General features: G+C 41.0%; 2 protein-coding genes and 2 long non-coding RNA genes across 10 annotated transcripts in view; 2 read left to right on the top strand and 2 right to left on the bottom strand.

Annotated features, from left to right (window-relative positions):
* Positions 1–578: 578 nt before the first annotated feature.
* Positions 579–1,602, bottom strand: LOC137247979 (uncharacterized). The gene is made up of 3 exons (XR_010951973.1): positions 1,424–1,602; positions 1,169–1,346; positions 579–1,107 (listed from the first exon to the last, which is right to left on the bottom strand). It is a non-coding gene; the product is annotated as an uncharacterized lncRNA (long non-coding RNA).
* A 218-nt stretch (positions 1,603–1,820) lies between these two features.
* LOC137247978 (uncharacterized) lies at positions 1,821–3,606 on the top strand. The gene is made up of 5 exons (XM_067778891.1): positions 1,821–2,157; positions 2,223–2,444; positions 2,731–2,919; positions 2,991–3,326; positions 3,398–3,606. The coding sequence occupies exons 2-5, from the start codon at positions 2,232–2,234 to the stop codon at positions 3,542–3,544; spliced, it is 885 nt and encodes a 294-aa protein (XP_067634992.1). The 5' UTR covers positions 1,821–2,157; positions 2,223–2,231; the 3' UTR covers positions 3,545–3,606.
* A 460-nt stretch (positions 3,607–4,066) lies between these two features.
* On the bottom strand, positions 4,067–5,682 carry LOC137248549 (putative nuclease HARBI1). Its single transcript, XM_067779479.1, has 4 exons — positions 5,455–5,682; positions 5,062–5,394; positions 4,851–4,995; positions 4,067–4,793 (listed from the first exon to the last, which is right to left on the bottom strand). The coding sequence occupies exons 1-4, from the start codon at positions 5,680–5,682 to the stop codon at positions 4,414–4,416; spliced, it is 1,086 nt and encodes a 361-aa protein (XP_067635580.1). The 3' UTR covers positions 4,067–4,413.
* Positions 5,683–7,517: 1,835 nt separating this feature from the next.
* Positions 7,518–20,467, top strand: part of LOC137249920 (uncharacterized) — a 29,822-nt gene continuing 16,872 nt past the window's right edge. For 3 of the 7 annotated variants that reach the window (XR_010952610.1, XR_010952608.1, XR_010952609.1), the window contains exons 1-5: positions 7,518–7,968; positions 8,044–8,233; positions 8,306–8,536; positions 14,845–15,067; positions 19,027–19,171. This is a non-coding gene — a long non-coding RNA (uncharacterized lncRNA). The remainder of the gene's footprint in view (positions 7,969–8,043; positions 8,234–8,305; positions 8,537–14,844; positions 15,068–19,026; positions 19,172–20,467) is intronic. The other 4 variants (XR_010952613.1, XR_010952607.1, XR_010952611.1 and 1 more) reach the window with 3 other exon arrangements.

Here is a 20,467-nt window from a genome sequence, read left to right as displayed (position 1 = left end):
GTTGTAAATACATAAGTTTACATCTTTATACAAATATTTTTTAGGTTTGTGACCATTCTATGACTATACGATACATAAATGCAAAATATCTGGGAGCAGCACGATTCTTGTGTGTTCAATATGTCGGCCTTGAAATCACATTTGGAACAGCAAGAGCCCTTCACTACACACCAGAAAAAGCAATACAAATTATAAACGTGTGTGCGGCTTTGCACAATACAAATTTCTGTAGAAGAGTTATCTAATGAAGAGGACGACCATGATATCCCATTCGCCGAAATTGAATCCACAACCAACTCGGAAGCAGAAGAAATCAGAAACTAAATATTGCGAGTTTTGTAGATACTTCATTTTATTGAAATAAAAAATTCATATACATGTATATATATAAAAAAATATTTGTTAAATTCATTATGGTTCTAAAAAGCTAAAGATTTTCAGTTTTCATAATACAGTCTTAAATTTTATTATAAATTTGGTATAAAAAATATCACTTCAGTTTCATATGTTTGTTTAAAAAAAAAAAATCAGGTATTGTTCAGCACTTAAAGCATAAATTTGTGCCCTTATTTTTTCATTTGGCTTTTATACAACTCCAGCTTTTCCTGTTTCAATTTCAAAAAATCACGTTTATAATAGTACTCCAAGCTATACGTTATCTTCGCATACTTTTCTGTCTCAAGAGCACTTTTTTTGATCTCTTCCAATGTTTTCAGCATCTCTTCTTAAAAATTTTTTGATTTGCTGTCTGCTTTTGCAATAGTTTGAGCCTATCGTTTTTGCTGCACTTTTTCGATTTGCTTTTCGTGGCCTCTCCTCATCAGGTGCACCACTTTGTCCACTTACTTCCAAATTCTCATCCGATTCTAAGTTATCACTATATAATCGCTCCACAATTATATCTTCACATTCTTCATTCGCATTAGTACTAAGGCCATGCTCTTGTCCAGGTAGATCTACACTGGTCTGAAGACTTAACAAACCCATTATAGACTCTTCTGAATGCGCAAAGATATTTAACCTGTTTGGTCCACCACCAGTTGCACGGTATTCCACTATGTTCTCCGACATTTTTGTTTTTGTTTTTGACTTCATGTCAGCCCACACCTGAGACGACAAAAATAAAGTTGTATTATACAGAATTGACTTCTATGGTTCTTTAGTTCACCTTAATCCACTTTTCCGTCGTTCTTACTGGTGGTCCTAAACAGTTCAGCTCCACTGTTATATCATCCCACTTTTTTGTCACCTGAACCTTTGTGCAAGTTCATTTTGCTATATGGGAATTTTTTTCCATAATTGAAACCAGTCTTTCAAGCTGTTGTTTTGTACTCACGACCTTGGACCTATATAATTTTAATTCAAATATTTTAAAATTACTACTAGGTAGTAAAAAATTAGAACATAAATACAAAAAACTTACATTTTAAACAATTCTTTTTCTGTTCGATACAGCGTCGACAACAAATTTCTATTCGCTACAAAATTCGGTACACAACGAAAATTTCGACAGAGATGAGGTGTCATAATACCAACTTCTAATTCGATTTTCGATGTTCGATAGCCAACGAAGATCGAAGATCGAAAGATGCTCATAATAGGGGCCTCTATCACAAACTTCCCTACAAGAAACGCTGATGGTTTGACTAATACACTCACACTTGTAATTGACAATGCTGATCCTGCGATGACGTAAACATTGATACTCAAATTTATGTATGTTCCTTTGTTCGCTCACGCATGTCCGCATGTTACCAACGACAGCCTATAATCATGAAAAAGGACTCAAACTGGGAAGGCTTCGGACACCTGTAGTGCGATTCACTAACTTATATCGTTATGGAAGTCGTTATGTATATCGGCCAAATTTTTGGTTTGCTGTAACGAATGTGCGATTCAGTAACTTATATATAACGAGTCCAAACAGCTGACTTTTCGTATCTATTCAAAATGTTAAAGTGTGGCATCTCTGCTCACATCAGCCGTTCGAAATGTCAAAATATGCGAAAATCACAAAGAGGAATAAAGAAAAACTATTTGTTTGCGCTAATTTGATTCTTCAGTTTAATAATTGATTTTTTATAAGTGGAATTCACCATAATAGGAACTGAAATCAAATTTCTTTGTTCAGTGTATAAAAGAAAAGTAATATTAACGGCAAGTATTTTTAATTATTATGTTATTACAACCTTATTTTAAACATTTATTGTTCTTTATTTTAGAATTTTATAATGGCGTCCACAAGTGCTGCTGCTAAGCGAAACCGGACATCACAGGAGCAGTTACGGGCACTAGTTGACCTTCTCACTGAGAACGACGGACTGGCAACAGGAAAATTCCAGCGTCAACATGGAAGGATTGAGTACTTGAGGAAATGGAGAGAGTTGACAGAAAAGCTCAACGCTATTGGAGGAGCTACAAAAACTATAGAACAATGGCAAACGGTAAGTACTTCTTTAGTAAAAAATAGCAACATATAAACCGTCATGAGGAACCAGTGCTTGTGATACATAAATGGAATCGCAAATTGTGAGACAATTTATGAATAATCATAGCATGGTGAGAACGGGATTCCACTAAATATTGTGAATAGCGGAAAGCGCTGACAAAGTTACGTTCGGCCATTTGTTTGCATATTAGTGTTTGGTTCTTATGTACAAATATGTGTGGATAGTATATGTACATTTAACTTGTACGCTAATATTTCGTGTTTTATTTCTTTGGAAGTAGGTGTGGCGCGATTTAAAAGGCCGCACGAGCAACCGCGTTCGGGACCGAAATGTGCAAAGAGCCCAAACAGGCAATCGGCCAATTACCCTCCCGGCGCCGAATGAAATGGAGATGCGTGTGTTAAATTTAATTGGGGAAAAATATGTTGAAGGCTCACACGATTGCCCGAATACAATGGAAGAAGAAGAGGTGAAGTTATAGTTTTACACTTATTTCCATATATGTGTCCGAATTATTTTGTTTGTTTTTATTATAATTAGGAGCTGTGTTTGATTTTCGAGGACGATGACGAGGAGTCGGTGGCTCCGACTGTAGAATGTATAGTTGCTGCAACACCGTCCGCTACCCCTGACCAAACACTGCGCAGGGGTTCAAAAAGGAAAAATAAGGAGCAAGAAGCTGATGATGACGAGGAGGCTGTTGAATGTGGGATGGCTACAACACCGTCCGCTCATCACTCGAGAGGGTCTAGGGCATTTTCTGCTACCCCCGCACAAACACAACGTAGGGGCTTAAAAAGTAAGCGTGCTGACGCAGAAGCCGACAAAACGCGGCGATTTTTAGAAATCGCTGAAGTGCAGGCTCAAACACACAGGGTAAGAAACAATAATTCATTATAAAAAATTTATTTATTAAACTTTTTTCATTTTTCTCCCTATATCAACAGATACTGGCAGAAAATGAGACCAAACGATTGGAAAATGAGGCCAAGCTAATTGAAATGCAAGCGAAGCAGAACGAGGCATTGTTTGCAATTGCTAAAGAAATTGGAAAGTGGTCGGATGCGTTTAACCGGCTGTCTGATAGGCTATAAACTAGTATTTTAGTATTTAGCTTAGTCTTGATTTTTTTTAACTCGCTCTAGAAAATTAATCGAACTTCAAAGAAATGTCATCAACATTTTTAACTTTTTATTCAGAATTGTTAGAAACTGTAGTTTTGTATCTCATTCAATTTTAGGTAAGGAAGTGCAAGTTTCATGACCGTAAACATTTCCGTTGATTTTTTAGAAACTTTTTTGCTAAGGGTGTTGCTAATTTTTTCCCCTGAAAAGTACATTTTGTTCATCTGTTATATGGAAGAAAATACGCAACACCCTTAGCAAAAAAGTTTCTAAAAAATCAACGGAAATGTTTACGGTCATGAAACTTGCACTTCCTTACCTAAAATTGAATGAGATACAAAACTACATTTTCTAACAATTCTGAATAAAAAGTTAAAAATGTTGATGACATTTTTTTGAAGTTCGATTAATTTTCTAGAGCTTCGTGTTAACTTTTAAATATATACATACGTGTATATTTAATAAAAAAAAAAACTTGTGATATGTATTGTACTGAATTTTTATCTTATGTTTTCTCGTTTTTATGACTTAATTTTTAAGGTTTTATACAAATAAAAAACGTCCAGGAATTAATAAAAAATATAGAATATAAACTTGTGTTAGAGGAGAAAAATTAATTTTGCGCAAATACTCATGGACATCAGTCTTCGTCACAGGGTTTTTGGAGTTTCACCAAGTTTTTCTGAAACTTTCTGATATTTGGGAATTTTTTCCAGCGGACCTCGTGAATTTTTTTATACAAAGTTTCGAACGCAAAACTTTTAAAAAATCGAACATAATTTAGCTTCAGCAAAACTTGGTGAAAATTTCAAAAATTAAAAAAAAAATATAAGTATTGTTCAGGAGAAAACATTTGCTATGAGTCTCTCTTGGACCCGTTTTCCAGCTGAAGATATCGAGTTAAAGGTTTCTTCTGAGTTGGTCACAGCATGTTCCACCAAAATTGGGTCGATGTCATCAATCTCAAAGCTCTGCTCACGCAAACGAATATTGTGTAATGTTGAGCAAGCATTTACAATTTTCCCGGCGAAGCCCGGTTCATACAAAAGAACTCTTTGCCGTGAAAGACATCTCCAAGTTCCTTTCAAAACACCAAAGAGTCTCTCGATGGGATTTCGAGCTTTGCATAAAGCCTCGTTATATCGAAACTTGGGAGTACCCTCAGGCTGGTTCGGTAGTGGTGTCATAAGCCACGGCTCTAATGGGTACCCAGAATCACCTGAAAGTTGCATATTTCAAATTATGAAAAATAATAAGAACAATCAATAGATATTACCTATTAAAAACATATGACGATTCCCATTTTCATGGGCTCTCTGCATTGCTCGCCGAGCTGCACAACTACTCCAAATATATGCGTCATGACGTGCTCCCGGAAACTTGGCATTCACATTTAAAATTTTTAAATTTGGGTCACATATCTACAAAAATGTAAAAATCATGTAGCAATGCACTTTATTATTAAGTAGTTAAATTAGTTAACCTACCATTTGCACATTTATGGAATGATATCCATGATGATTAACGTACGCTTCCTCATGAACTTTTGGAGCTAAAATGGAAACGTGCGTACAGTCAATCGCTCCTATCGTTCCTCCAACGAAGGGCGCAGGTGCTGACGAAAATACCTCTTTGGCAGCTTGTCGTTCTTCCTGCGTCATAGGAAACTTGATTTCGTCGAAAAGCACTTTCTCATTTATTGCATCAGTCACCCTATGGATACATCGGCTGATGGAAGACTGGCTCATCGAAATTCCCCACTGTTCTCCTACAGGCCGTTGATAACATCCAGTGGCATAAAAACGTAAGGCACACAAAACCTTCAAAGATATCTAGTAAGTAAGGACACTGCAAATTTTCAATGATTTTAGTAGCTTTACCTGTTTCTCTTCCGATATTGCTGAGATCCTCTGTCCTCTTAGATTTTCGTGTAGCCGATCAGCAAGTCCCATCACAATATCCGGAGATACGCGGTACAGTTTTTTGAATTCTGCATGCTCAAGCTCAAAAGGATCATCGATATCCCTGAGCAAGCGCCTATCTATTCTTGATGCACTCGACGCTGTTACATTTTGCGTTAAATTATTCACTACAAACTCAAATGCCATTATTTTTATTGTTTGAAACACGAAAACACCAAAATATTAATAAATTTTGTTAATAAATTATCTTAACCACCTATAGCGTGAAAAACAAAACCGACGATATAAGTCTCTTGTCAAATCGTTATAGGAAACAGCTGATTGTTCTATATCGAGTTATAAATAAAGATAAGTTACTGAATAGCAAACTCGTTAAAATTATCGTTATGATATTATATCAATACTGAAAATCGTTATAGAAGTTAGTGAATCGCAGTACTGGTACAGAACAAAAGAACATGCAGCAGATACCATAATGCATGTGAGACAGATACATAATTCTCAACGGAATTTTATGTATGCGAGAACAGATTATCCGATTTAATCATGTTGTCACTACTGACTATCATATGACAATCAAAGGATTATCACGGTTGTTTTGTTATTTTTTAAATTCCGCCATTTTCAACCGACGAAAACCATATAAAAAATAAGTTTAAAAAATGAAAAAGAGAGCATTTCAAAGCTCCATGCTAAAAGAAAAAAAATCGAAAATAATATTAAAAAATACCAAAAGCTGTCGGAATGTATGGTGCGCACTCAAAAAATTGATACGCGAAAAATAATAGTGGTTAGTGGTGATTCATTTTTAAATGTGTTTCCGCATGAGGAAATCGCTCTTCTGTTGTTTTGTTATTTTCTGAATTTAAATTGAACATTTTGAACTCGAATTCTTATAAAACTATTTATTTTAAACAAATACGAAACACGTATGCTTTTATCACGTACAAAATTAATAACATAATGGAATAAAGTAAATAAAAAGCAAAAAGCATTGTTTCATTTTTGGCGGAATATAACAATGGTCATTTATGATAGTATAACAGTCAAAACTGATATCTACAGTAAATTATCATTTATGACACTTTTTGATAGTTAGAGTGTCAGCACTGATCCAGGAAAAGTAATGAGAGTGAGCAGTACGGCTATATACTTAATCAGTAGGCCATGTTAGTGTATAAGAAGGAGACAAAAACTCACACATGCACAGTTGTTTACATCACATTTGCGCAAGTCACTAGTGACAACATGATTAAATCGGATAAACTGTTCTCGCATACATAAAATTCTGTTGAGAATTATGTATCTGTCTCACATGCATAATAGTAGCCGTGTTTTTTAACACGCGCGTATACGTTTCGTTTGCGCGTGTTAAAAAACGCCTATCTTCGCTTAGATAATGCTTAGGAGACCCATCTAGCGGTTGTGGTAAAACAACTAGCTACAGCAACAGGGTGTACCGAAAAGCGGAGACGCAACGCTCTGATGGCCATAGGGTATAACATATAGCTGAATCAGTTGCGATGAATTGTGGACACACATATAATACATAGAATTAGTGTACAGGGTGAAACAAAGACACATATTTCAGTTACCTCTGAGTATAATGCGTATTGAAATTTAGTACGACAAAATTTATGCGCAGCAATTTCAGAGGTGTATTTATAGTTTGTCTCTTAGCAGTCCATATAAAGTTGAAGCGTAAACGGATATACGCGGTTTAAAAACACGGCTAGTATCTGCTGTATGTTCTTTTGTTCTGTACCAGGTGTCCGAAGCTTTCCCAGTTTGAGTCCTTTTTCATGATTATAGGCTGTCGTTGGGAACATGCTGACATGCGTCAGCGAACAAAGGAACATACATAAATTTGGGTATCAATGTTTACGTCATCGCAGGATCAGCATTGTCAATTACAAGTTTGAGTGTATTAGTAAAACTATCAGCTATCAGCGTTTCTTGTAGGGTAGTTCACCCACACATTCAAAGCTTTTTTCGCTCTCCACTAACACATCGACGTTTCTTGCTGTCATCGAAATGACAGCGTCATCTTAATACGACAATTAATTAATTATTCAGGGAAACATTTTAAAACGATGAAAAACTATAATTGTGGTAATTAAACTAAAAAAGTGCTTGTGCTACGGGCTTTTAGGTGTGACGTGTGTTAGCTTTTAGGCACTTCTAAATTAACCTGGCGCATTAACTAGAGGCAGCCAAGTCCTCTTGCCACCAATTGGAATTGGAAGATTCGATTTCCAAAACCAAGAAAGGTAACGTTTTCAAGACAGTGCACAACCTAAACAAAGGTGGTATCAAAAGACGCGTGTCGAGATCCGTTTTTAGAATCTGAAAGTTGTATAGAATCGACGGGATGCCCTAGAAGGTTTCAGGTGGTCATACTAAATCGCTCCCGGGGAGTATCCTTATCGCTATAACCAAAGCAACATTATTTACTCTGCTTTTCATTCATACGTATGTGTATTTTTAAATAATAAAAAAATGTTATATTATTCTAATATATATCATCTCTGCCGGGGTGCGATTCAGCTCAGGATATGCCAAAACAACAAGAAACCTACAATTAAATGCAGATTCACGTGTCATTTGCCAAGTATTTACCGGTAAACGAGGTACTTTCCACAACCAACATGATTTGGAATACGGTACAAAATTGGTTGGATGTATTTTCCCAAAAAAGGGTGGAACTACGCATCTTGGTTTGCCAGTATTTGCTTCGGTAATTTATATTGATTTTTATTGATTAAAAATTGCAATAATAGATAATGTAATGTGAATTAAAATTGAATAGGTAGCCGAAGCAAAAAATGCAACTGATCCGCATGCAACTGTTGTTTATGTGCCGCCACCGGGAGCTGCTGCTGTTATCATAGCAGTATTACAAGCACGACATTTCTTTGATTGGTTGCATAATCGAAATTGTGCTCTAACATGATATGGTTCGTGTTAAGCACGCTATGTTAAAGCAAAATAAATCTCGTCTAGTCAGGCCCGGTTTTTCAGGATCATCGCACCAGAAAGGGTAAGTAAATTGCCTACCATATAAAATATATAAACAACATGTATGAATTTGTTAGTGTTAATTTGTCATGCTTTTGTTGATAATCAACTGAAGAAGGCAAATACCAAAGAGTTCGAAGTTCATGTAAATACCAATTGATTTCTTTAAATAGCGTACGGAGAACAAAACCCATATGTATGTATGCATACAACTGCATAGAAAGGGAGGGATTAATTAATTATGATCAGTAGATTTATAGGATTTTTATTATTTTCCCTGCGTCGCCGTTGCCATTAAATTGCGTTAAGAGACGACATCAACACCTTACACACAACCAGTTAAAATTTTAGTAAATTTTGCTCTTTTCATTACTGATTCAAAACGTGGGAAGTTACATATGTAGCATTCCATGGAGAATGGTAAATTTTAGCAGACTTTCGCATTGCGGTCATTATTAATATTCAATCCCTAGAAGGTTCAATGTAGTCATATCAATAGGTCGGGAGATGGTCGGGTTAGTACCTGAATGGTGCTTGTTACCAGAACGTAGATAGATAATTTATTGAGGATTGCACAGTGACTTGCACATCTTCACAGCACCTCATCGTAGCCGACTTCTTTGATGAACCCTAGCAGAGTTCTTGGCTTGAGGGATTAAATGTGGGAATGCACTGGCCATAGTGAGCCCATAAACTTAGCCCTACGTATTGAGATTGCTTCGTATTCTTGGAGGATATGGTTCACCGTCTGCTGATCGATCACAAAATCGGCATGTGTTATTCGATAGAATGCCCACTTTCTGCATACGGCTGCTCAGTCTATAATGCCCTGTAAGAATAGCTCTTGGGGTTCTTCGGTTATCTTTCGATAGGTCTATTATTGCCCTGTATTGCCCCCCCCCCCCCCCCCCCCATTCTCCTAAAAATGCCCCTGTGAGCCAACTGACAGGAACGGCTCGGGATCGATGGGTCATGCAGTTCCTGCCTCTCTTTCCGGGTTGTCCGCCTGCTCTTGTTGTAGCAGTGCTTCGCCCAATCCAATAGGTGCGACAGATCACAAATTGTCATCAATGTTGTTGTTGTTGTTGTAGCAATGCTCGCCCCACCTAATAGCCGCGACCGATCACAAATCGTCATCAATATCCTCTAGCGGGAGTCCAAGGAAACTTGCCGTTTCAACAGGGGTGGACCATAAGGAAAGGGGTGTTAGAGGCGTTGGTTCCACATTACAATTAAAGAGATGGTTGGTGTCATGTGGGGACACATTGCAAGCAGGGCATACATTTTGTATGTCGGGGTTGATTCTGGATAGGTAAGAGTTTAACCTGTTACAGTATCCAGAACGAAGTTGAGCAAGAGTGACACGCGTTTCCCTGGAGAGTATGCGTTCCTCTTCTGCGAGTTCTGGATATTTTTCTTCAAGTACTGGATTCACCGGGCAATTCCCGACATAAAGGTCCGACACCTGTCTATGGAGTTCACCAAGGACCTGCTTGTGTTTTTCCGCTTCATACGGCTGGGTTCTCAGGTGCCGTATTTCCTCAAAATGCTTACGGAGATGACTCCTTAGGCCCCTAGGCGGTGCTGGTGCGTCAATCAGATGTCTGTTGGGATGCCCAGGTTTCTGGGTATTCAACAGAAACTGTTTGGTCAGCATCTCATTTCTCTCCCTGATGGGGAGGCAGGCCTGTAGTTTCTTCCAGTGGGTGGTTTTTAGGCTTGGCGACCATATGGGTGACGCGTAGCACGTAATCGGCTGGCTAATTGCTTTGTATGTGGTCAAGAGCGTTTCTTTATCTTTTCCCCAGGTACTGCCAGCAAGGGATTTGAGGATTTTATTACGGCTCTGAATTCTTGGAACAATTGCGGTTGCGTGCGCACCAAAATGTAGATCCTGATCAAACGTCACACCCAAGATTTTGGGGTGTAGGACAGTCGGTAGCGTAGTGCCATCGACGTGGATGTTCAATATGGTCGACATTTGGGGCGTCCATGTTGTAAATAAGGTCGCGGAAGATTTAGTCGGTGACAATGCCAGGTTTCGCGAGGCGAAAAAACTGGAGAGATCAGGGAGATAGCCGTTTATTTTATTGCATAGCTCATCGATCTTTGGGCCTGGGCCTGTGGCCATTATTGTGCAGTCATCGGCGTAGGAAACGATTGTGACTCCTTCCGGTGGTGAAGGTAGCTTAGATATGTAGAAATTAAACAAAAGCGGGGATAGGACACCACCCTGTGGCACCCCTTGTTTAATTCTCCTTTGTTTTGATGTTTCGTTTCTGAATTGCACCGATGCCTGCCGACCACCCAGATAATTTGCGGTCCACCTTTTAAGACATGGGGGAAGGGTGGACCCTTCCAGGTCTTGCAGTAACGAGCCATGGTTGACCGTATCAAAAGCTTTTGATAGGTCTAACGCTACGAGTACTGTTCTATGGTGGGGATATTGATTCAAACCGCAATTTATCTGGGTGCTAATGACATTTAGCGCGGAGGTAGTGCTATGGAGTTTTCTGAAGCCATGCTGATGAGGGGCTAGCTGCAAATGTGCTTGGAAATAAGGGAGCAAAATGGCTTCAAGCGTCTTTGCCACTGGCGATAGGAGAGATATCGGACGATATGACTCACCTACGTTAGCTGGTTTCCCAGGCTTTAGTAGCTGGACCACCTTGGCCATTTTCCATTTCTCGGGTATGACAAAGGTGGAAAGAGACAGGTTGAAGACATGCGCTAAATATTTGAAACCCTCTTTCCCTAGGTTTTTAAGCATCGGCATGGCTATGCCGTCTGGGCCCACTGCTTTGGATGGTTTAGCGCGACCAATGGCGTCCTCAATCTCTCTAGCGGTGATGGTAATTGGTGACGCGCTGAGTTTGTGTTTATGTGCGTGTCTATTGGCTCTCCGTCTATCTTTGTCGACCGTAGGATGCATTATATATTGTCGGCAGAAAGCGCTCGCGCATTTTTTCGCATCCGACAGCACCTTATCGCCAAAGGCGATGGAAACTTTGTCTTTGTGCTTAGTCGGATTCGATAGGGACTTTACGGTGGACCAAAGTTTCCCGTTTCCCGTTTCGCCCGCTTGTGTCGGCCACAAGCAATCTGATGCGTTGGTTTATATCCCTTATTTGGGGGTCGCCTGGATCAAGCTGTCTTATAAGGTCGCGTTCCCTCGCTAAGCTCGCGGCCTCCGCCGGGAAGTGGGGCCGGATTTCGGGAATTCTCCCGGCGGGAATGAAATGTGCCGAGGCGGATTCAATGACCTTACGGAAGGCACGCTCCCCTTGGCGGGCATCAGTCGGGATAGGGAGGGCAGCAAAGCTGCTGTCTGTTGCAGATTTATATTCTTCCCACTTTCCTTTTTTGAAGTTTATGAAAGTGCGTTTTTCGGTGACGATGAAGTCGGCGGTACGCTCGAACGAAATAAGTATGGGCAGGTGGTCGGATGCCAATGTTACCATCGGCTGCCAGTTGACGCAGTTTACGAGTTCTGCGCTCACGATTGAGATATCTGGCGAGCTATGACGGCTTCCTACCATACGTGTGGGGGCGTCTCCGTTTATTGTGCGTCGTAACGTCGTTTCGTCTATTTGATCCGCCAACATCTCACCCCTACTGTCCGCCCGCAAGTTTGAATGCCATAGGTCGTGATGGGCATTAAAATCGCCTAAGATAATGCGATTGTTGCCAGTGAGTAAGGCCTCGATATTAGGGCGGTATCCACTGGGGCAACAGGTGACAGGAGGGATGTAGATGTTGATGATTTCTAGATTTGCATCGCCTGACCGGACAGATAGGCCTTGACGTTCTAAGACATTGTCACTGCGGTCGATGCCAGGATCAAATATATGATATTGCACAGAGTGGTGTATAATAAACGCGAGGCCGCCTCCATTTCCGCTCTCGCGGTCTTTCCTGTGGGCATTATAACCAGAGCAGGTCTGCAATGCAGATCTTGCTGTGAGTTTAGTCCATTACAGTTGAACTGCAGAATTCTGAAGTGCATGAGGGGTGACGCCGCCACTCTAGGGGTAAGTGAGGGGTGACTACGCCTAGGTTGTGGAAGGCCAGGACGCAATTGCTGTTGTGGCCTTGGGACTGGGCGCCCTTGGGCAAGCATTGGGGTACCCGGATGATTTGGGTTTGCGACCTGGCAACATGGCGCGATGAAACCCGTCGGGGGGTTGCCGTCGCGGAGACCAGAACATCTAGGAAAGTGGCACCACCCAAGGCAGGAGCTGCATTGAGCGGATGTCGCAAACCTATATATTCTGTGCTGGCAGACGGTGCAAACGGAGGCAGGGACTAAGAGTCTGTTTCCCTGACCTGCACGATTGAAAAGAGGGGGGGAGAAGAAGACGGGGGCAGGGGCTGATGCTCAGCATTGCAACCAGCTCTACTACGAAGGTAGTAGTTATGAGTGGTATCAGCTGTTTGAGTTGTTGGCGCCGTGGGGCGCGAGCAGCAGCGGGTACTTGTTGTGGCTTGCTGAGCAGCGAAGCTGCTGGAAGGTAGTGGGGATACGCTTAGGCGTAGACTACGGGACGCCCTTGGGCGTGAGCAGCAAGGAGCCACAAAAGATTTATAAAAGTTACGTGGACGTCGGGTTTTGGGATCAAGCCCAGAACAACCTGTCCGATGCAACCATCCCTTGCACGAGACACACTGAACAGAGTATGACCGTCCTAAAAAGATTCTTTTCTGGCAAATGCAGCAAAACCATTTCTCATGACCGGGGTCAGGAGACGGACCCGGATTGGGTTCGATACCTTCCCGGAGTAAGAGAATATGTAGCAGTCCTGCTGCAAGGAGCTGCTGGGAGGATGACAATTTGTGGGAGGGACGAAACAAATTAAATGGGGTCACACTGAAATGACAGTCCTTGGTCGGGAAAAATCCCGAGTCGCTCCGGTACATAGAACCGACTGCCTTGGGAAGCGGGTCATCAATGTCCTCTAACGGGAGTCCAAGGAAACAGAAAGTTTCAACAGGGGTGGACCATAATGAGAGGAGTGTTAGAGGCGTTGATTCCACAATACAGCTAAAGAGATGCTTGGTGTCATGTGGGGACACATTATAAGCAGGACATATGTTTTGTATGTCGGGGTTGATTCTGGATAGGTAAGAGTTTAACCTGTTACAGTATCTAGATCGAAGTTGGGCTAGAGTGACTCCCGTTTGCTTAGGGAGAGTGCGTTCCTACTCTGCTAGTTTTTTTTCTTTGAGTACAGGATTCACCGGGCAATTCCCGGCATAGAGGTCCGACGCCTGTTTGTGGAGTTCACTCAGGACCTGCTTGTGTTTTTCAGCTTCATACGGGTGTGTTCTCAGGTGCCGTATTTTCACATAATGTAATGAGGGCGTGAACAACAAGAAGCCACAAAAGATTTGTAAAAGTTACGAGGACGTCGGGTTTTGGGACCAAGCCCAGAGCAACCTGTCCGATGCAACCATCCCTTGCACGTGACACACTGACAAGAGTATGACCGTCCTAAAAAGATGCTTTTCCGGCAAACGCAGCAAAACCATTTCTCATGACCGGGGTCAGGAGAAGGACACGGATTGGGTTCGATACCTTCCCGGAGGAGGAGAGTATGGCGCAGACCCGCTGCATGGATCTGCTGGGAGGATGATAATTTGTAGGGGGGACGCAACAAACTAAACACTAGAGTCCGCCTACTCATTACCCTGTACTCCCCTGTGGCCTGGGACCCAGTGCAACAGTACTACGTTGTGCACCCAAGGACCAGTGCTGACTTTATTTCGAACGCCACAATTGCCTTTAGTGGGGCCTGACTGTCTGACTGAGTATGGCAATTGTTTCATTGGAGTATCAGCGCTGAAGGTTCAGCTTAGCGCACCAACATATGGCGAATACTTCCGCTTGAAAGCTGCTCGTATGTGCTTTTAGAGGTACTGATATTTTGGCTCTGGGTCCGGAGACTCTGGCTTCAATCCCCTCTGGCGTCCTCGAACCAGGGCCATAGAGAGAAAATCCGGGCCCGGGACTAAAAAAATTTACGGGCCCCCTATAAAAAATCCACTAATACATTTGATTAACGTGAATTAATGACATTTCATTCATAAATCATTATTCATGGATTAAATCAAAAAAAAAATTTTGCCACATCAACTAAATGATTTTTGGCTAAGAGCTGACAATAAAATTAACACGAATATTTACTATTTGTTTTATTTTATTGTAACGTAGAAATAAAATTCTCTTTATCAGCCACATATTTCAAATAATCTTTTCTAGTTATTTGGTAACATTTTCATACATTTCTGATAAATTTAATGATGATTATAAATTTTAATTATTCAATATAGAATGTTCGGATATCAAAGAGTGGCTTTACTTGCTTTTTCCGCTGCAAAATTTTTTATAATAATATCAAAATTTAACTGTCTTCCCAAAACGGATGCAACACAAAGCGTGGCAAGTCCCAAAACTCGCTCTTTAGATGAACACGATCTATGAAAGTCTTTCATTCTTGAAAGGACGCTGAAGGAACGTTCTGCACTAGATACAGTGACAGGTAAAGTGCAAAAGGTACGTAAACCAATACAAAAGTTGGGGGAAAATTGTATACATATTTTGAAAATAGACGGCATTTAGCAATTCCAATGGTGACAGACCTTTATCAAAATTTGCTTCGTAAATGTGTTTCAAGTGAACTATTTCACATTCTAATCTTTGAGAAATATCCGACTTGTATTTTTCGACAAATTTTGCTGCGCTCGCCCGAACCGTAGTTTCATCCATGTCTTAAATTGCCACAAAAAGGAAAACTTTTCGTTCAAATTTCTCATAGCTGCAAATCGTTCAGTAATGCCAGTGATTACCGAATCAAAAATCACCAAGAATGTATTGTTTTTGAAATCAGACTCTGAATCATCCGTAATCATCTCATTTAAATTATCTTCAGAACGCCTTTTGGGTTTTCTCTTTCGAATGTCCGGAAACTTTGGCGAGATGTTCAATTGAATAGCAACTGTTTTGCATTCGTTTAAAATTGTTTCCCATTGGTTCCTGATCAACTCCAAATCAGCTAATAAGACATCTAGATGTCGGACGTCAACATCTGTGGTGGCGTTTCGCTTGGAGGACCACGCTTCTTTCATTAATGGTAGGGTTTTGAACCAAATTGAGGACAGCAAGATACATTCGAACTTGTTGATGTACTTGAGAATGCCGGTAACATCGCCGTATGCTTGCGCAGTAAAATCTGGCTTTTGGCTGAAAGACTATGAAGAGAGTGTCACGTACACCTACTTTCGGCTCTTTGGGGTACCCTTTACTAGCTCAGTATAACACTGGGTAGTGGTCCTTAACCCTACCCCCCAAAGAGCCAGACGGACACATATTCATATCTCCTCTTCGTCCATTTTTACCCACACACCTTCAAACCCCAAGAAGCCCGCCCAACCTTGGACCGCTCGCCTCATTTTTTTGCGGTCACCCTAATGCCATGCTCCACCCACCTCTACTTACCTCTTCATCCTGCCATCCTCACACCCCGCCCAAAAAGAAATCAGCAAGCCATACTACTGCTCTTTTCAGTTCAATGACGTATTTTAATAATTAACATGATCTTCAACTCTACACACGAAGGAAATAAAATCTTACTCACAAAGACTCAAGCTTCGTTTAAATTAAACAATATTTTCCTTCAAACACTTAACTTCCATATACATACATGCAAATTTGAATTTACCACTTCTGGGTTTTTTGCTTTATCTCGCAAAAAAAGAAACGTACATATATAAATTTACACAGATTTATAGGAGCAGAAAAATAAACGTATGGAAACTGTATTCCTGACGTATACAAATTTTATAATAAACCAAAAAAAAATCACAATGTACATGTAAATTCCGTATATAATAAAATTATCTATGGTCTTTCTGTCACCAAAAAAATACCAATCTCTTATCTAACCAGCTGGAGTTATGAGAAAAAAAGGAATAGTTTTAAACACACCCTAATGCCTGCCTAAAAGAGCTCTTTTATGTGGGGATTGGGGGGCTCGTTGATGCAGGGTTCATACCCTCTGCCATAAAAAAAAGGTAAGACAAAAAAAAACAGTCTAAATCGTTTCGGTATCTGTTGTGACTGACAGACACCTTACAATTTTCTAGAATTTCCGATATACTAGGAACATTATGTTTAAGACTAAAACGGACCATTGACTCGGACGCATGCCAAGGCACATCCAGGTGATATTCAGATTTTTACAGCATGTACAATTTGGGATACAAAAAAAACAATTTTAAGATTACCCTGACTTGTTTATTAATTCCTATCTCACCTAAAAGGCTTTTATGGTGAACTTTTATGCTGCGTGCTATAACGAGGTAGGTCGCTCCAACGTTAAGGTAAATGGCGAGACGAACAAATAAATCCAATTGGATGCAGCTTTCCGAGATGCAAGATTTGTTGTAGGGTTTTGAATAAATCGGCGATCGAACGTGTAGCGGATTTGCCCGCAATAACGCCGAGTACGTATAAAAATGACGTCGACTACGTAGAACGAATAGGGACTTTGCATCAAAAATGGTGTTGAATTTTATCAAAAGGTTGATACTCGCAACACCTGGACGTCGAAGTTGCACAAAGAATTGTTGTATTTGAAAAATTTTGATGCCGAATTCGTGGAAATTCGTAGCTTCGTAAAATTGGATTTTGTACGATACGTGATCCGCAAAGAACTGTGATTTGAAAAAAAATCGTGATTTGTAGAAAGTTCGTGGTGCGCAAAAAAACTGTGATTCGCAAAAATGTGATTCCCTGGCGCTTCCAGAAGGCTTCACTAGCCACCTCCGGTTCCCACTACGAGAATTAAATCTCAATTAGCGCCACTTAAAACAAATTTCCTTTTTTTTTTTCTTCACTACGGCTCCCAAACACGATTTGGCGTTCACGCGCCTTATGTCCCACATGCATCACTGTTATATTGCCCTCATACATACGCGCAATATGACATGAATGCATCCACAAAAATTTATTATTTTGTTCAAAAAAAAATCAAAGCGATAGTAAATTCTAGAGTTTGGGATTGTGCAAACGAAAACAATGCTTGAGTGGGAATCTTCACCCAAGAGAATCCGTGCCTGCGGATTTAATGAGGAGGCTGGTGACCGAAGTCAAAATTGAGGTCGCGTGAACCCCAAACGGCGCGGAAGTCTAGATGACACAAAAAAAAATCCTTTAACATTTACGGACTCACCTGCTTATTAATTATTCCACCTCTCTCTGCCGCGATGAATCCTGTCCTGGTAGTTGGGTTTTGTGTTGCCCTTCTCCCTCCCGATTATCGACCGAAACCGCGTTCAGAACCGAAGGAACTTTGTCTTATATCAAAACTACCGAATTGTTATTCTCGGCACTACACTGACCCTTTCTGGGTCTCCGCGCACAGGGAATTTTAAAAAACTTAAACCACACACAAAAATTTTCGAGGATATCTACCTTACAAAAAAGCGGCGCGCGCACTTCAGCTTGATATGCTGCTATACTTTACTTAATTTTTGTTCTCCTTCAGTTACCCCCTTTTATACCATCCGAACCGCTGAAAAGAACCGTTTCCTTATGCCGTTTCCCACGGTCTTTCTTTTGTCTATTCCAATCCTAACCACCCTATATCCATCCCTGTCCTTATTCTCACCATATCAAGCACGCCCATCTGGCAATCTTCCAAATGAAGCTTTTTTCATCATTGTGAACTTATGTGAGTTCACCATGGTGTTTTATTTTGCGACATTTCATTTGACATTTCTCGTGTTTACATTTTTTTGTAAACACAATTTTATAAAATTTTATTAAAGTTTCGAGTTTAGGTGCGAGGTCGACTGCTACCTCGAAGGTCGAAAAAGGTGTCCCACGACGCGTATTAATCTCGCGGACAATATACCGAAGGCGGAAATTAAAATTTGTATCTCTATCCGGAGATATTTGCGGTGAAAGTTTGTGCTCTTCAGGTGCTTGTTGTTAAGTACCCACCAAAAAAAAACTGTGAACATAAGTGTGTTGTGCGGATATAGTTTTGGTCTCCAAACCGGTGTTGGAACCACCCAGGGTACTACTTTCTACGCGCGGCCGTAGGCCACCAACGTAGAGAGGTGTTCTGCGCAACCTACTGTGGATACCACCCCTGGTTTAGGAGGGGGACCCGAGGGTAAATCTTTGGTTTATTTGTTCATATATTTTGAACAAGGAAAAATTTAATTCAATCCTGCTGTTTTTACCAGCGTACTCCACCTCGACATGCGAGGCTCCCTACATCCAAGCGGGCCAAGGTGTGAGTGAAGCCCAACGCGGGGACGACCCACGACCTGACACTGTCTCCTGCTTCGCGAGCTATGCCGGGCATTGTGTATATACTGGATATTGGATCTCTCCGGACGACTTGACCCTCATCGCCGGAGATATATTTACGGGACGTATTATTATCTCTACAATTCACATATAAGCGAGTTACTTTGTGGATACTTTGTTTATCCTTCTTTCAGGTTGGCCGACATCATCGATCGGTTGTTGCTCTCCGGACGACTTGACCCTCATCGCCGGAGATACATCAAAATGGACAGGAGCCTATTGTTTTAAGTCTTTGGCGTACCAGGCGCCTAAACTACGTCCAGAAAGTGTTTCTAACAGGTACATGTTCTTCCCGAGTGCTTTCTTTATCCTGCATTTCGTAAATTTTTTACAAAATTTCGCGTTAATATTATTTTTGAAGTCGCTTAACACAAAATTCCGTTTGTATATTTCCTGCCCGGGTACGAAACGCGTTTCGCGAATCCTTTTATTATACCGTGTCGCATTTGTTCTATATGCCTCATGTAAGTTATCCTTAATTTTATCCCGCATAATCCGAAGTCGATCAGTATTGTTCAGCGATAGCAATTCGTGGTCATCAAGTGAACTAAGTTTTCGGGCCAAAACATAATCGGCACCACTGGTGAACATGTGCATTCCGAATAGGGCAAAGTAGGGCGATACACCCGTGGCCGAATGCCCTGCGCTTCGCAATGCGCATTCAATTTCCGGTAGGTAGATATCCCAATCTCGGTGGTCTGTTTCAAGTATGCGCGGATTGCGGCCAAAACCGATTGGTTGACCCTCTCCGCTGCATTAGACTGAAGCGAATAAAAGGCGGTTTTTAGGTGTTTGATGCAATACGTCTCTACCATTTGGGTAAATGGCTTTGACGTGAACTGCTTCCCATTGTCAGAATGTATTGTTTCCGGTACCCCGAACTTGTAGAAGATTTCTTCGGTCAGGAATTTCACGACGTTGGTCGCCGTTGCTTCACGCATTGCCTTTAAAAAGGTAAATTTAGAGAAATGATCCACAACTATAAAAATATACGTGTTCCCACTCTTAGATCTGGGGTACTTTCCTAAAAAATCTACATAAATCTTTTGGAAAGGTCGTTCCGTGATAACCTCTGCCCCTATACCTGGCTTCAAAGTTACATTGCTAGGCTTACTTTCCTTGCAGGCCTGGCAGTCACGGACAGAATTCCGGACTTGTACGACCATGTTAGGCCAGTAGTACATGCGCCTCAAACGATGCAAGGTCTTGGTCATTCCTCCATGTGCGGCTGTTTCAGCACAATGCGCGTTTTCAATTAGCGTCGATGTTAATGACGCCGGTACCCATAGCTTCCACTGGCTTTCTTCAAACTCGATATCCCTAGCTAGCATTTTCTTAAAAACAAAACCGTCCTCTACTTTTAGATCGGGGAATCGCTCAGCATTTTTCTCAATCGTGCCTATTAACCCTAAGTATTCCTCAGATTCGAATTCTATCGTATCCATGCCTGCTATTAACGATTGCGATATATCTTCTATACAGCGAGATAGCGTGTCAGCAACTATGTTTTCCGACCCTTTTCGATGTTCGATTTTGAAATTAAATGCCTGCAGATGCAGGGACCACCTCGCTAGC

Source organism: Eurosta solidaginis, chromosome 4, assembly GCF_040869045.1.
Source record: "Eurosta solidaginis isolate ZX-2024a chromosome 4, ASM4086904v1, whole genome shotgun sequence".
Taxonomy (NCBI): domain Eukaryota; kingdom Metazoa; phylum Arthropoda; class Insecta; order Diptera; family Tephritidae; genus Eurosta; species Eurosta solidaginis.
The sequence above is the reverse complement of the archived record's forward strand: the minus strand, read 5'-3'. Positions and strand labels throughout refer to the sequence as shown.